Below are 14,339 nucleotides of genomic sequence, written 5' to 3'. Positions count from 1 at the left end.
GGCCCCCGCTCCCCTCCCCGGGCCGGGGGAGACCCCAGGCATCTGGGCCCACCTTGTAGAAGAGCAGGATGAAGTTGATGGCGAAGGCAAGGAAGAGCGCCAGGAACCGCAGGTTGTAGAAGTTCCGTGACAGGTAGTTCTGGGGGGGAGTGACGCGGGGGGGAGGGGTCAGAGCCCCTGGCCCCACCCCCTCCCATCTGGCCACTCCCTCTCCCTGCCCAGCCCTCTCCCACCTGACCCCACCCCTTCCTACCCAGCTCTGCCCTTTCCTGTCTGGTCCTGCCCCAGCCAGACCCTTCCCCCTGGCCCCGCCCCCTCCCCCCAGCCCCGCCCTTACCAGGAACTTGATGCGCTGCACCTCCAGCTCGTTCCAGAACTCGAAGCCGCTCTCAGTCACCTCGTCCTGGCGCTCGCGCGAGGCTGTCTTCCGCCGCCGCCGCTCCGGGGCCTCCGCCTCCACCTCCGCCTCCGCCTCCGCCTCCACCTCCACCTCCGCCGCAGCTTCTGCCTGCGGCTCGGGCTCTGCTGGCTCCACCTTCACCTCCGCCTCAGCCTTCGGCCCCTTCTCCCCATTCTCCGCACTGCAGGGCCGAGCCGTCAGGGCCATGCAGATAATGGACCCCCCGTGCCCACCCAGGGACGCCAACTGTGAGCAGGGTCCGGCTGGGGAGCTGGAGGGAGGTTGCTCTTCCAGGACCCCCACAGACTCACCCCCCTGCCCTAGCCCCAGCCCTGCCCCACTCACTCGGCCTTCTCGGCCTCAGCGGCCACCTCTTCCACATGCTCGGGTTCAACCTCCTCGCCCTCCATATCCACCTCCACCTGGTGCAGGGTCAGGACAGCTGGTTGAGGGGGGATAAGGGAACAGAGGGCTCCCCCACATGCACCCACTCAGCTCAGAGGTGGAAGCAGCAACTGGCCCAGCCCAGAGCAATGGGCTGGCCATGTGGGGCTGCCTCTGAGAGGGAGGGAACCCAGGCGTCTGAGTAATGAGACCTGTCCCCCACTGGTCAGCACTTGAGCCCAGAACCGGAGGGAGAACCCAGGCATCAGGGCCCCTTAGCCGCCCGCACTCTCACCCATGAGATCCACCCCCCTCCCCTCTCCAGAGCAGTGGAGAGAACCCAGGCATCCGGTGTCCTGGCCTCTGCCTCCAAGTGGCAGACCCCGACGCTTCCCTCCCCCGACCTAGCCTACCCCCAGCTTCCTCTTGAGGATGGGGGTGCCCTCAGGCGTGGGTGGCTCAACTGGCGTGGCATCCCCGATGTCGCCCAGTCCACCAGGTGCGTCAATGGCAGCCAGGCGGTAGTGCCCCGCATCCTTCTTCATCTCTACCCCGAAGGCCTCACGGGTCTCATCGGACGCCTCCTCCTTGTCAGTTTCGGCGAAGTCGGCCGCATCCTCGCCCTCAGCTGCTACCTGCCCCTCATCAGGCGGCCCCAGGTCCCCGTGCACCTCGTCCTGCGTGGGGTCAGGCATGCTGGCCAGCAGCTCTGTCACTGTCAGCTTCTTGGCCCCTTCCACCAGGCCACCGCCGAAGAGCGTGGCCCACAGCAGCAGCAGCAGGCCCTTGAGGAGCCCGGCGACAAAGAACAGCAGCCCCAGGACGGTGGCATAGAGCATCCTGGCCACGGCTGTCACCATCTCCTTGAGCGTCATGCGCTTCACCTTGCGCAGCTGCCGCCGTGCGTTGCGGTAGGTGAAGAGGTGGCAGACGCCGAGGACGCTGGCCAGAAACTCCCCAAAGGCCGAGGCTGGCTCAGCGGGGGCAGCTGCCGCCTCCCCCTCCCCCGCCGCCACCTCCCCAACTTCAACCTCATCCTCGTCCACATCCTCCTTCTCGCCCTCCTCCTCGGAGATCTGCGCGGCGATCTGCATCTCGAAAATGGTGTCCTCGCAGAAGTTGACGAAAAGCTCCATCTTCTCCGACTCACCGCCCTCGTTCACCACGTCGAAGATGAACTGCCGCTTGGACTCCTTGACCTGCGGCATCTCCCACTGTGCCTTGTTGGTCTCGCTGATCTCGAAGTAGATGCGCTCGATGCGTTTGCTGGCGCCCATGATCTCGATGCGGCCCAGGTAAGGCCGGAAGTAGTCCAGGATGCTCTCAGCCTGTTCCAGGAAGGTCTTCAGGCGCCCATCGTGGGGCACGTGCTCCGACAGGTTGGTGAGCAGCACAGCAATGTTGAAGCCAATGTCCTTGGCCGGCTCCTGGAAGCGATTGGCAAACTCCTCGTAGTCGATCATCTCATTCTCATCAGCCTCCGAGCAGGCCAGCAGGAACTGGATCTCCGAAGGCTCAAACTGCTTCTGGCTGTCCATGGCCTTCTGAAAGTCCTTCTTGGAGATGAGCCCCCGCGGGTCTGTGATGCAGTCCTGGAAGGCGTCTGAAGCCACGATGTCTTTCAGCTTCAAGAACATGTCGAAGAACTTGAGGATCATTGTCACATTGCTGGAGGACTCCACCAGCATGTCCACCATCTGCCGGGCGATAGTACCGTTCACCACGTTTCCTGCAGGGAGGTGAGGCAGGAGGAGATAGTCAGATGGGGGCGGTATGCATCGGGGCAGCGGGCTGGATGGATGGGTATGGGGGAGATGGACGGACAGGGCAGCACGGGGGATAGATGGATGGATGGATTTGTGTGGGGATGGCTGAACTGACGGTTGGACGGATGGCTGGATGGGTGCACAGATAGATGGCTGGATGGATTTGTGTGGGGATGAACTGATGAACAGATGGGTGCATGTACAGATGGGCAGATGGATTTGTAGGGATGGAAGGATGGATAGACGGAGGTTTTCACATGGACAGATGAATGGACAGACAGGCAGACAGGGTGGTGTGCGGATGGGCGAGCGGGCGGATGGACGGAGAGAGAAGCGGGCACGGGGACAGACAAAGAGAGGGACAGACAGACGGCCACACAGCCAGCCGGGTCAGCGAGGGGGACAGGTCCAGCCAGCCAGGCACGCGCTGCAACGGACGGACAGATGGAGATGCAGACAGACGGACACAAAGCTACCTACCCCCCTCGACCCTCACCTTCCAGCAGCGACAGCAGCATGACCACCATGTCCTTCTGGAGGTCCAGCAGCTCCTTCAGCAGCCCAATCTGGCTGGAGTCCTGGGGGGAGATGGGGGGGATCCTGAAGTGCCATGCCCCTGCCCCCGTGCCCTCACATGCCCACAAGCCGCAAGCTCCGACAACCCCAGCTGGCACGCGCCTGCCAGCCCTGGCCGTGCCCCCCCACCGGACGCCCTGCAGCCGGGGGGAGTGAAAGGCCACCCCCCTCTTACCTCAGGGTCCAGCCCACTGCAGAAGGGCTCCTCAGGGCAGCGCAACAGAGAAACAGCCTGGTGGGGACGGGCGGCCCCGAAGCGCCCGGCCTGCCCCCACCCACCTGTGCGCTCGCACCTGCCTGCCACCCCCATGGCAAAGCACGTGCACCCATTTGGGGAGAGGGGGCACATTCGGGGGGCCGGGGCTTGGCCCTAGAGGCTAATGCACCCCCATCACTGCAGGAAGCTGGGCCGGGCCGCGCAGAAGCTGCCCCATGCCCGGGCGCCAGGGGCAGGAGCGGAGGGGACCCAGGCCAGACCAAAGCACAGTGGCACTGGGACCCCAGCCCCACGCTCCAGGGGTCCCCGTCTGTCTGGACAGGTCATGGATGGAGCTGCATCACACCCCCATCTCCCAGTTTGAGGGGATCCAGGCAGGGGCCCCCTGACCAGGAGCACCGAGTCAGCCAGGGCCTGCCCTGCTGTCCCTCCGGGGGGGTGACGCTGACCACCAGCAGCAGGGGTTAGCTGGGGGAGGAGGGGCTGCGGGGGCGTCAGTACCAAGCGGGGGCTGCCTGGCGCTGGGGTGGGTTAGTTTGGTCTGGCCTGGGAGGTGGGGGGGAAGGAAGCGGGGGCGCAGGTGCTTACGCCGTCTCGGGGTCCGGCGGGCGGGCGCATCTGTCACAGCAGAATAAAAATGTTATTGGGGAACATTTTTATGCAGCATTTTTGTATCGGGTGCCCTCGGCCTTTCCTTTATCACTGGGGGGGTGGGCATGTGGGGGGTATCACCAATCTGGGGGGAGGTGGGGGCATGCACCAATGCAAAGCAAGGAGATCCCAGACGTCCTGGCTCCTGGCCCGCTAACTACTCTGCGCCACTCCTGGCCCCAGGCTGGGGCAGCGCCAGCTCTCGGCTCTGACTGGTGACGACTCTGGTCCCCTCCCAGAGCCGGGAGAGGTCCCAGGCGTCTGGGCTCCCAGCTCCCCTTGCTCCAGCAGCTACACCCGACTTTCCTCCTGGAGTCAAAAAAGGGAGCCCAGGCATCCAGGCCCCCAGCCCCCAGTTCCCCTGCGAAAGCCAGGGAAAGAGCCCAGCTGCCCCCCCGCCCTTACTCTGCAACTAGACCCTACTCACCTCCTGGGGTTGGGAAAGGTGGCCAGGCATCCTGGCCCCCGCAGTCCCCCACCCCAGCTGGGTCTGGGCAGTGGGGCACAGGCAGGACAGACGGACCCAATGGGCATGGATGGACAGATGAACGGATCGGCTCTGCCTGGGGGGAGCCCTGCCCTGTGGCCCCGGAGGGCTGCCCTCCACCCCAACCCTGTCCTGCAGGGTGATGCTGCCTACGGGAGCCTGGAGAGCTGTGGCGGCCTACGAGGAGGGGGGCTGCGGCCCTGGGAACAACCCCCCCAGGGCAGGGGGGGCTGGGGGCTGCCCCATGGTGGGGCAGGGGGCGGTTCTTGGCTCATAAAGGAAGGCGAGACAGTGAATACAAAAATGGGTCTGCTACAGAGCGCCCAAAGCGGCTGGCACGGATCGGAGGGGGGGCAGGACAGGCAGGGCATGGAGGAGCTGGGTTAGTGCAGACTCACGGGAGGGCCCCCCAGCCTGGTGGCACAGAGCATGGGCCCCTCCCGCCCTGGCCGCAGCTGCCCGCAAGGCCCCTGCCCAGGGGCCACGGCCATTACCTGCGCCAGCTTCATCATCATGTGGGCGAAGACGTGGAGGAAGCCAACCACGGCGTCCCACAGCCGGCTGTGCGCCAGGCTCTGCTGGTTCCCTGTGCACGGGCCCTGGGGGGGCAGGTGGGCATTACGTGGGAGTCGGGACCGAGGGCCCCCGTGTCCCACTGCCCCCCGGCTAGCCTGGGGTTGGGGGAGCAGCTGGCTCTGGGGGCAGCATCCCCAGCCCGGGCAGGCCAGCACCCAGGCCCGGTGGGCCGGGGCACACAGGCAGCATGGCACAGTGCTGAGGGGGGCTGGGGGGCAGCACCAAGGAGCACAGGGCTGGGACCGTACCTGGATGTACTCGGTGAGGCTGTTGAAGATCTGCTTGGCCACGGCCATGGCCTTGGAGAAGTTGCGCTTACCCTGCTCGTCGATGACATCCTTGCCGGAGTAGTACCAGTAGAAGTCACTGATGGACTCCTGGGGGGCAGGAAAGGGGTGGGGGGGTCAGTGCCGAGCATGGAAGCAGGGGCCATGGGGCTCCAGCTGGCTGGTAAAAGTGATGGGTGCAGGAGTGGGGGAGGGTCCAGGGGGCTCTGGGCCACGAGATAGGATTTGGTGCAGGGGTAGGGGAGGGGTCTCTGAGGCAGGTGAGGATTGGAGACTGGGACGCCGGGGCCCGTGGGACGGGATGGGAGTGGGGGACAAGTGGGGGTCTCTGAGACAGACAAGGGGGAGAGGTGGTGGGAGGGAGGGATGGCTGGGGGAGGTCTGACCTGCAGCCGCAGCAGATAGTCCACGGTGCAGATGATGATGTTGATGGTGGTCGTGTTGCCTGTCTGGGTGCGCAGGTAGTTCTGGAAATCTTTAGGGGGGCGGCGGGGCAGAGACAGGGACACGACACAGGTCAGGGGGTCTCAGGAGAGCCCAGACCTCACTCCCAATCCCCCACCCCTGGGGCTGAGGCCTTTGCTCCCGGCTCCGTCCCTGCCAGCCCCCCCATACCATTGTTGTGCCCCTCGCAGAGAAGCTGCAGGAAGCGGAAGAGGTCCTGCGTGAACTCGTCATCCGACATCACCTTCTCTCCTGCGGCGTGGCCAGGCGGGAGAGAGACAGGCCTGGCTCAGGCTGGGCCAGCGGCACGCGGCCAAGGGCGGTAGGAGGGTGGGGGCGCGCATGCCAAGGGCAGTGGGAGGGCAAGAGAGCACATGCCTAGGGCAGCAGGAGGCGGCATCAACGCCAGCACACTCCAACAGGCAGGGGCAGCGCCACCCACCCGGTCAGCAGGGCATGCGTCTCGTTAGGGGCACCTTCGTTAGCAGAGGCAGGCAGCACCACACACCTGGAAACAGAGGGAGGGGGGTGCCCAGGCATGCCCATAGGCAGGGATGGGGGACAGGCCCCAGAGCCTCATTAAGCCCGTGCTGGTTAATGAATGAGTTGCCAAAGGCAGTGAGTGATGTCATGAATCTGGGGGGAAGGGTTCATGCCACTCATGACAGGTCTAATGCCACCACATGGCCTCGTAGGACGGTTGGGGGGGGGCGCAGTTGGGAGAAGGGGGAATGGGCAGGAAAGATTGGGGGAGTTGGGACACCGCATCCAGCCCCAAACACCACTCGCCCATAGCGAGACGCCGGCACAGCACGACGGAGACACTTGGCCACGACCACACGCACACACCGCGCGCGACGCGCCAAGGACAGGACGCCACGGGTCAGAGCCAGGCCCGGCCACAAAGAAGCCAACGCAGGAGGACCAAACGGGGCAGCTGGACGGAAGATGCTCCACGCGACAGGGGGCACAGGTGCCCCACGGGGAGACAACAGAGGCAGTGAACAACCCGCAGCTGCCCTCCCACATGGCTGCCCTCCACATGGGCACTGATAAGCTCCCATGGACACGGCCCCAACAGCACACAGCTCCCTGCCTGCCCCCGGCAGAGCACGCTGCGGCCACGGCCATGCAACATGGAGACCACGGAGACGCCACGCGGCTGCGACACGGGACCACGGAGACGCCACGCGGCTGCGACACGGGACCACGGAGATGCCAAGGAGGCCAGACACGGAGATGCCAAGGAGGCCAGACCATCACACCGCAAACACACTGAGATGCCACAACGGTGCCTGTGGGGAACCCACGTGGTCACAGCCCTAGGAGGGCTAGCGGCTGCATCTGGGGCTCCAGGAGCTACGTGTGAAGGGGCCCCTCACCCCTGACAGCTGCCTGGGGGCAGGGGGGGAAGCAACCAGGTGTCTCAGCCAGAAGCTCCCGCCCTGTGGGTCTGGGAGTGGAACTAATACTGGAGAGGAGCCTGGGGGACCCCATGCCTGGCCATGGCCATGGTCTGAGTCCCGGGGATGACGTGGCTCATGGGAAGGAGGGAAACCCGGGCACCAGAGTTAGGGCTTGTGGGGAGAAGGGGGTGCAGTTAGTGCTCCGTGCAGACCGAGACGACCTCCCACCCCCATCCCCAACGGCACTCAGGCCACCTCCTCAGCCAGAAAGGGACATGCCTCGGGGATGATCAGAGCCTGAGTCCCTGCCGCGACCACCCAGCACGGATCCCCCTTGACCCACACACACCAGCACCCCCGGAGACCCCCCCCCGGCCATGGCAGCGAGAGCCCTGACAACGTGGCCAGGGCCCATCCAGGCCACCGAGGGCAGAGCCGTGGGGGGGTCTGATCAGCTTCCGCACGGGGTTAGATAGAGCAAGGCAGCGCCCAGTGCGATGCAAAGACAAGAGGGTCCTTTACCGTTCTCGCGGTTGATGACTGGGGTGCCAAGATGGGGGGGCGAAGGGGAACGGGGGAGGGAAGAGAAGGGTAGGGGAGAGAGGAGGTGAGTAAGGCAGCCACGGCAAGAAGAGGAAATGATTATGGGGGGAAGAGGCAGAGCCCCCCATGGGTTGAGCGCCCGGATTAATAGCGGGGGCGGGAGCCGTGGACGCAGACCGGGGCGGGGGGATGGAAAGGGGGTTCTGGGGGCAGCGGGAAGGGAGCAGAGCAGGGGAGGGGGAGTGGTCTGGATGCCGTGCTAGATGGGTCCAGGGGCTGGAGCCCTCCAGCAACCAGCACAAGGACTCCCCAGCCCCAGGCGGCTGCACCGGACTCCCCATGCCCCGACATGGCCTCAGGCATGGCCCTGCCCCACTGGACAGCTCTGACCCCCCCATGCCCCCAGGATCCAGGGGCTGGGCACTCCCCAAGTGTCCCCATCACCACGCCTCTGTCCCCGCTCCAACCTCCCTGCATGGTGGGCTCAGCCCAGGCCCCACTGGCTGGGGACTGGGGGCTGTGCCCGGTGGGGTGGGGGGAGGCACTCACTGGTTCCCTCCTCCGTCACCATGCCCAGCCCCTCGGCCTTGTTCTGCCTCTCAAAGGCATTCAGGTCCAGGACACTGCAGGGCACAGGAGTGGTTAGGGTGAGGACCGGGCCCAGCTCCCCACATCCACCCAAGCCCCTGCTCCATGTAGCCGGCGGGCTCCAGGAGCAAAGAGCTGGGGCAGGAGGGGAAGGGAGGGTGCCGGGAGCCGGGCAGATGGACAGCGGGGGGGCTCACCTGCAGGTCTGCATCAGGGCCTGCGTACTTTGAAAGAACCCGATCTCCTTCTTGTCCTTCAGGTAATCCAGCATTTTCTGAGGAAGGGAGAGGGGGCCCATTAGAAACGCACGCCTGGCACATGCCCTGACATCCAGCTCCTGCCCCTTGAACTCCCGGGGCCACCGCTGGCACGTGGCAGGTACCCGCTGGCTCCCTCCCACCCATTAGCCAGGCCTGGGGGGGGCTCGTACCTGTTGCACGTCCACGTTGCCTCCGTTGAGGATAGAGATGCCGAGTTTGAGGGTGGACGACACCATGTCGCTGCGCTCCCCTGCAGAGGGCAACACGCTCCAGTTACCCCTGGGGCAGGGGGCACCAGGCAACCTGACTAGACGGCTCTGACCACCGAGTCCCGCTCCGGCCCCCAGCCCCGCTCCCAGCCGGCTTGGGCCCCCGTCACCTTTGCAGGCGCTGATCATCTGCAGCACCATCTCAGCGGCGCCACGGTTGTGCAGCCGGGCCTGCTGGTACAGCAGCTTCTGCTTCTCCATCTCCTTCTCCTGGGAGCAGGGGAGGCACTGGGTCAGCATGGCGGAGTGGGGGTATGTGGGGGGCGGGGAAGGGGTGTGTGCATACCTCGAAGGAGGCTTCAGCCTCCTCTTTTTCCTCTTCACCTTCCTCTTCACCTTCGTCAGTGTGACAGCTCTGGGGGAGGAGAAGGGCAGCAGGGGTGGCATGAGGGGTGCCCTGGAGCCCAGGGAGGGGGACGGGGGGGTCTCTGCCTGCAGAGGCCGCTCACCTTGGCCATGATGTCGGCGTACGCGATGTACAGATAATCTTTCTCCAGTTTGCTGAAAGGCAGCGAGAGGGCTGGGGTCAGAGCCACGCATGCTGGACCCTACGCTAGCCCCCGCGCCCCCTCAGGGCCCGGACAGCAAACCTGGGCGTCCGGACTCACCGCCCCCACCTTTTTGGGGACGAAGAGAACCCAGAGCCCCAACTCCCCACCTGAGCCCATGAGACCCCCCCTCCGCCCTGAGCCGGGATACGACCCAGGAGTCCTGACCCCAACTCCCGAGGCCTGGTGGGGAGGGGCTGTCCCTCTAGACCGCACCCCCCCACCCCGCACCCACCTCTTCTCGGTCAGCGCCGTGCGGCTGAAGTGCAAGATGAGCTGGTGCAGGGGATCCGGCTTCTTCTCCTGCTGCTCTTCCTCCTCTTCCTCCTCCTCGCCCGACCTCTGCTCCCAGCACAGAGGGGAGTCGTGAGCAGAGCCCGCTGGCCCCAGGGCTTTGGGGGATGCCAGGGAGCAGGGGGTAGGGGCTGCTACCCCCCACCCCCTGCCCCGCTCTGGGCTCTGCCACCAGCTGCTGCCGGGGGGGACGATGACAGAACCGGCCAGAAGTGGGAGACACACCCAGGCATCCTGACACCTACACGGGCACGGGACCCAGGCGCCCTGCGGGGAGAAGTGGGAAAGCCGTGGCCCTGCTCCACCCCCCCACGGCCCCGACTCACAGCCAGGTCGTCAATCATCTTGTCCTCGAAGGCGTGCTCCTCCGACAAGATCCACGACAGCTTGTAGGCTTCCAGGAACATGTTGCAGGCCCGGTGCCTGCGAGGGGGGTCCCAGTGAGCACCCCTTTGGCACGTGGGGGCTGGGCACCCCAGTGTAGGCAGCTCTGGACTCTGCTGAGGGGCCGTGGGGGGGCTCATGTGCTGGAGGGGGCTCCATAGCGGCAGGGCGAGTGTGGGGCTGGGTGGCCTGGGGGCCCCAGGGGGAAGTTGGGGACCCCGCAGGGGTGGGGGGGAGCCCAGGGGTGGGGCACAGACCTGGGCAGGTTGTAGAGCGGTGTCATGCGGAAGCAGGCGACCACGGCGCGGCGGCGCTGCTTGGACAGCAGCTTGTGCCACACGGCCTTCTTCGACTTGTAGGGGTGCTCTGTCTGCGGGGGGAGGGAGTATTAGAGCCGGCGCACCCCCACCCCCAGCCTGGCCTCCCCCCCGGCCTCTCCGCACCTGCTCCAGGTGGAAGAGCACGGCCGAGACCTCCTGCACGCGCCGCACAACCTTCTCGGGGCTGTCGCAGTCCTCGGCCTTGCCGGCCATCTCCCGGTACAGCGCCAGCTGCCAGCGCATCGCCGACGCGTTCTCGCACTGCAAAGGGGTGCCGCCTCAGTGCCAGGGCCCCCGTCCGGACACCCGCGACCCCGTGCCCCCCAAGCAGCTCCCTGCCCCGGCGTCAGGGTCCTGACACTGCCCCCACCCAGATGCTGGGGTCTCTGCACCCCCCAACCTGCTCTCTGCCCAGGCATCAGGGTCCCAACACACCCAGGTGCACCCCACAACTTACTCCATGCCCGGGGATCAGGGTCCTGGCCCACCCACACCCCGGGTCCCAATCCCCCAAGCTTCTCCCCTCCCGCACCCTGGAGGAGTGGTCCCGGCACTGGCCACAGGCACCAGCACCCTCCCCACCGCCAGCCCCGACCCCCGAGTCCCAGGGAGAGGCTGACGTGGGTCAGGGCTTCCCGGGCGGGACAGGCCCGCGGGCCCGGAGACGGGCAGAGGCAGGTGAAGCGTGGGATGGGCACGGCGCTCACCTTGTCTTGCAGGTGCAGGTTGTTGTTGAGGCAATCCCGCACCTCCTCGTCTGTGTCTTTCTGCGCGTGGGGGGCACGAGAGCTCGTTAAGCCGACGACCCAGGCCCTCACCCCTGCACACGACCCCCGAGCAGCTCCCCCCGGCACGCCCCCCGCCCCCCAGCAAGACCCTGAGCAACCCCGGCCTGCTGCGCTCGGGCCCACTAGAGCCCCCCAGCTCCCCCCACCCCGGGTCTGTTCTGTGGCAGCCCCCATCCTCCTGCCCGGCTCTCCCCCGGCCCACCAGGGCGTAGCGGGTCTTGGCCAGGTTGATGAGCTCCTGGTCAGTGGGCGAGCACATGTTGAGGCCGATGGGCAGCATCTTCTTGAGCGTGGCCACAATGAGCGAGGTCTGCACTGAGTACCGATCCCCGCGGCGCTTCTTCTTGGTGCGCTCCTGGTCCGAGCCGCCTGACTGGGGGGTAGAAACGGTGGGGAGGGGGGAGGTGAGCGCAGCTGGCGACCCCCCCGGCCCAGCCACCCCCATCCCCATGTCTCTGCCCCCATCCCACAGGCCCAGACAGAAGCACCCGGCGGCTCAAGCAGGACAAGTGGAAGCGCCAGCCAGGAGCATTGTGGCCCTGGGGTGGGCAGAGCGGCTTGGGGTGGGGGGCAGCTGCCCATCGGGCTCAGGCCCTGGCGGGAGGGGCGGGGGTGTCATCGGAAGAAGGCAAAGGTCATGGGGTCATCAAGGCTGTTGGGAATTGGGGGTCCATATAGGGTAGGGAGTCACCCTTCACCCCAGGGGCCAGGCCTGGGGGGTCATGGGGGTCAGGCTCAGCTGGGGGCCGGGGTCATGGGGGCCAGGCCTGTCTTGGAGCCCGAAGGTCATGGGGGTCAGGTCTGGGAGGTCACGGGGGCCAAGGTCATGGGCATCCTGCCTGTCTAGGGGGCAAGGTCACAAGGGTCGGGCTTGCATTGGGGGTCAAGGTCACAGGGGTCAGGCCTGGAGGGTCACAGAGACCAGACCCATGTTGGGGGCCGAGGTCCCAGAACCCCGGCCATGCTCCCACCCCTGGCCCGTAGCCCACCCCTCCCCCAGCACGGCCCCAGGCAGACCCCCCCATGCCACGCGGCAGCACCATGAGCTCCCATAATCCACTTGTGACATCCCCGAGCAACGCTCCCCACCCCGTGCAGCCCCCGTGATGTCACAACTACTGATTATGAGTCCATGATCCCGCAGGGGGGCACAGGGCAGGAACGGGACCTGCCCCCCCCCCCCACAACAATGCCGCCAGCTCTGCCCGAGCACGCCGGCGCTGGCACATGCTGCTGCGGCAGCCCCGAAGGCCCTGGGCAAAAAGCACCAGAAAGACAGAAGCGCCAGGCCAGGTGCATTGTGGGACAGCGCTGGCCCCCACTTGGGGGGGGGGGGGGCCAGCAAGGCGCCATGCGGTGGCAGCGGGTGCTGACCTGGCCTTCTCCAGACTAAACCCCGGGTGGGCGGAGAGGAAGAGACAAGACAGAAGAGAAGAGACATGTTAGGCAGGGGCTGCCCCTGCCCCCCACAAGCTGCTCCGGGGCCCCTGTCTGTGGGGGGATCATCGCAGGGCGGGCGGGCCCCCAAAACCCCCCACGGCAGCATGGGGAGGGGCTGGGGCAGCAAGCAGGAGGCCGGAGGCTGATATGGGGGGGGTCTGCTGCCAAGGAAGGGGGCGTTGGGGGGCAGGCAGGGTCCGACGGGCCAGCAGGGGGGTTATGGGGGGACAGCCAGCTCGGCAGGGAGGGATTTGCTGCCTGGTTCATACATGAGGGAGAGGGCGAGGAGAGCCTGGGGGAGATGGGGAGAAATGGGGGAGATGAGAGAAAGATAAGGGGGAGAAATGGGGGGAGACGGGGGGGGGAGATGATGAGAAATGGAGGAGATGAGAGCGGGATAAGGGGGAGAAATGGGGGGAGACGGGGGCGGGGGAGATGATGAGAAATGGAGGAGATGAGAGCGGGATAAGGGGGAGAAATGGGGGGAGACGGGAAGATATGAGGGAGATGGGGGGATGGCCCGTGTCCTTCTGCCGGGCTGGGAAGGCTGTGGCCCTGGCACCATTTGCACACGTGCCAGTGGCTCCCCGCATGGGCCGTCCCGGGGGCTGCCAGCTCACCCCCCAGGGAGCGCTCCGTGGCCAGGGCCGGGGCGGGGGGTCACCTTGGACATCTTGCTCTTGCTGTCGGCCGTCAGGAAGGACATGTTGTTGATCTCGTTCTGCACCACGAAGTTCTGCTCCTCCCGCTTGAAGTTCTGGGGGGGGGGGGGGAGGGGCTGGGACGGGGCCACGATGGAGACCCCCCCACCCGGGCCTTGCCGGGGCAGCACTGACCTGCCCCAATCTGGTTTCCCCTCCAGGTGCCTGTCCCTGGTGGGCCCCCCCAGACTCACGTGGGACTTGGACCAGTAGATGAAGACCTCCCCGACCATGCGGAAGAGCTCCTCCGCGTCCTCGCTGGGCTCCGTCAGCCACTTCGCCCTGCCCGGCCGGGGGTGCCGTCAGCCCCTGCCCGCCAGCCCCCTCCCCGGGACTCAAACCAGGGGTGGAGCTCTCTCCTGTGGCTCTTCCTAGCCCCGCCCCCTCTCATAGCCCCACCCCTGCTGGGGCTCCACCTCCTGAGGCCCCAGTCCCTTCCTATGGCTACAGCAGTGACTCCGCCCCCTCCTCTGGCTCCGCCCCTGCCCTGTGGTCCCTGGGTGACCTGAGACCACGGCCTGAGAGCTGTGGTCCCGCCCCGTGAGCACACCTCTCCCGTTGCTCCCGAGCTGTGGCTCCACCCCCACGGCCCCATCCCTTCTAAGGCCCCAGAGAGCTGTAGCCCCGCCTCCCCGTGGCCAGGCCCCCCCGGAGAGCCGTGGACGAACCTGTTGTTGTCCACGTAGCGGATGAGCAGCGGGTAGAGCGCGTACAGGTCCCGGCAGAGCACGGAGAACTCGTCGCGGATGAGCATCTCGGAGTCCTCCCCCTCGGCCTTGGCCTCCATGCGCAGCTGCTCCTCCTCCGCCACCACCTTCCCCGCGCGCTTCTTCAGCTTCTCCATGGTGGGGATGAAGTGCGAGCGCAGCAGCTCCGGCTTCGCCCGGCTCACGATGGGCTGCGCGAACACTGCCCGGGGTGGGGGGGACGGTGGGCACAGGCTGGACAGTCCCTGCCCCCTGCTACCCCTGGATCAGGGAGCCCCAGAAGCAGACCCGAGTCGGGGCCCC

General features: G+C 66.5%; 1 protein-coding gene across 5 annotated transcripts in view; it reads right to left on the bottom strand.

Annotated features, from left to right (window-relative positions):
- Positions 1-14,339, bottom strand: part of RYR1 (ryanodine receptor 1) — a 51,858-nt gene that overhangs the window by 3,416 nt on the left and 34,103 nt on the right. The window contains exons 67-93 of one of the 5 annotated variants that reach the window (XM_090053485.1): positions 13,998-14,238; positions 13,524-13,611; positions 13,293-13,385; positions 12,563-12,577; positions 11,391-11,561; positions 11,108-11,167; positions 10,524-10,661; positions 10,338-10,450; positions 10,023-10,119; positions 9,638-9,744; positions 9,304-9,355; positions 9,141-9,209; positions 8,965-9,064; positions 8,756-8,835; positions 8,523-8,599; positions 8,287-8,360; positions 7,717-7,734; positions 5,960-6,040; positions 5,731-5,819; positions 5,306-5,434; positions 4,976-5,080; positions 3,932-3,961; positions 3,047-3,128; positions 1,198-2,513; positions 746-822; positions 338-581; positions 53-139 (exon numbers count right to left, since the gene is read on the bottom strand). In XM_090053485.1, the coding sequence (XP_089909611.1) occupies positions 53-139; positions 338-581; positions 746-822; positions 1,198-2,513; positions 3,047-3,128; positions 3,932-3,961; positions 4,976-5,080; positions 5,306-5,434; positions 5,731-5,819; positions 5,960-6,040; positions 7,717-7,734; positions 8,287-8,360; positions 8,523-8,599; positions 8,756-8,835; positions 8,965-9,064; positions 9,141-9,209; positions 9,304-9,355; positions 9,638-9,744; positions 10,023-10,119; positions 10,338-10,450; positions 10,524-10,661; positions 11,108-11,167; positions 11,391-11,561; positions 12,563-12,577; positions 13,293-13,385; positions 13,524-13,611; positions 13,998-14,238 (3,833 nt within the window). The remainder of the gene's footprint in view (positions 1-52; positions 140-337; positions 582-745; positions 823-1,197; positions 2,514-3,046; positions 3,129-3,931; positions 3,962-4,975; positions 5,081-5,305; positions 5,435-5,730; positions 5,820-5,959; positions 6,041-7,716; positions 7,735-8,286; positions 8,361-8,522; positions 8,600-8,755; positions 8,836-8,964; positions 9,065-9,140; positions 9,210-9,303; positions 9,356-9,637; positions 9,745-10,022; positions 10,120-10,337; positions 10,451-10,523; positions 10,662-11,107; positions 11,168-11,390; positions 11,562-12,562; positions 12,578-13,292; positions 13,386-13,523; positions 13,612-13,997; positions 14,239-14,339) is intronic. The other 4 variants (XM_090053486.1, XM_090053488.1, XM_090053487.1 and 1 more) reach the window with 4 other exon arrangements.

The sequence above is a fragment of the Crocodylus siamensis genome, chromosome 6 (assembly GCF_052110815.1).
Source record: "Crocodylus siamensis isolate JL-2025a chromosome 6, ASM5211081v1, whole genome shotgun sequence".
NCBI classification, from domain to species: domain Eukaryota; kingdom Metazoa; phylum Chordata; order Crocodylia; family Crocodylidae; genus Crocodylus; species Crocodylus siamensis.
The sequence above is the reverse complement of the archived record's forward strand: the minus strand, read 5'-3'. Positions and strand labels throughout refer to the sequence as shown.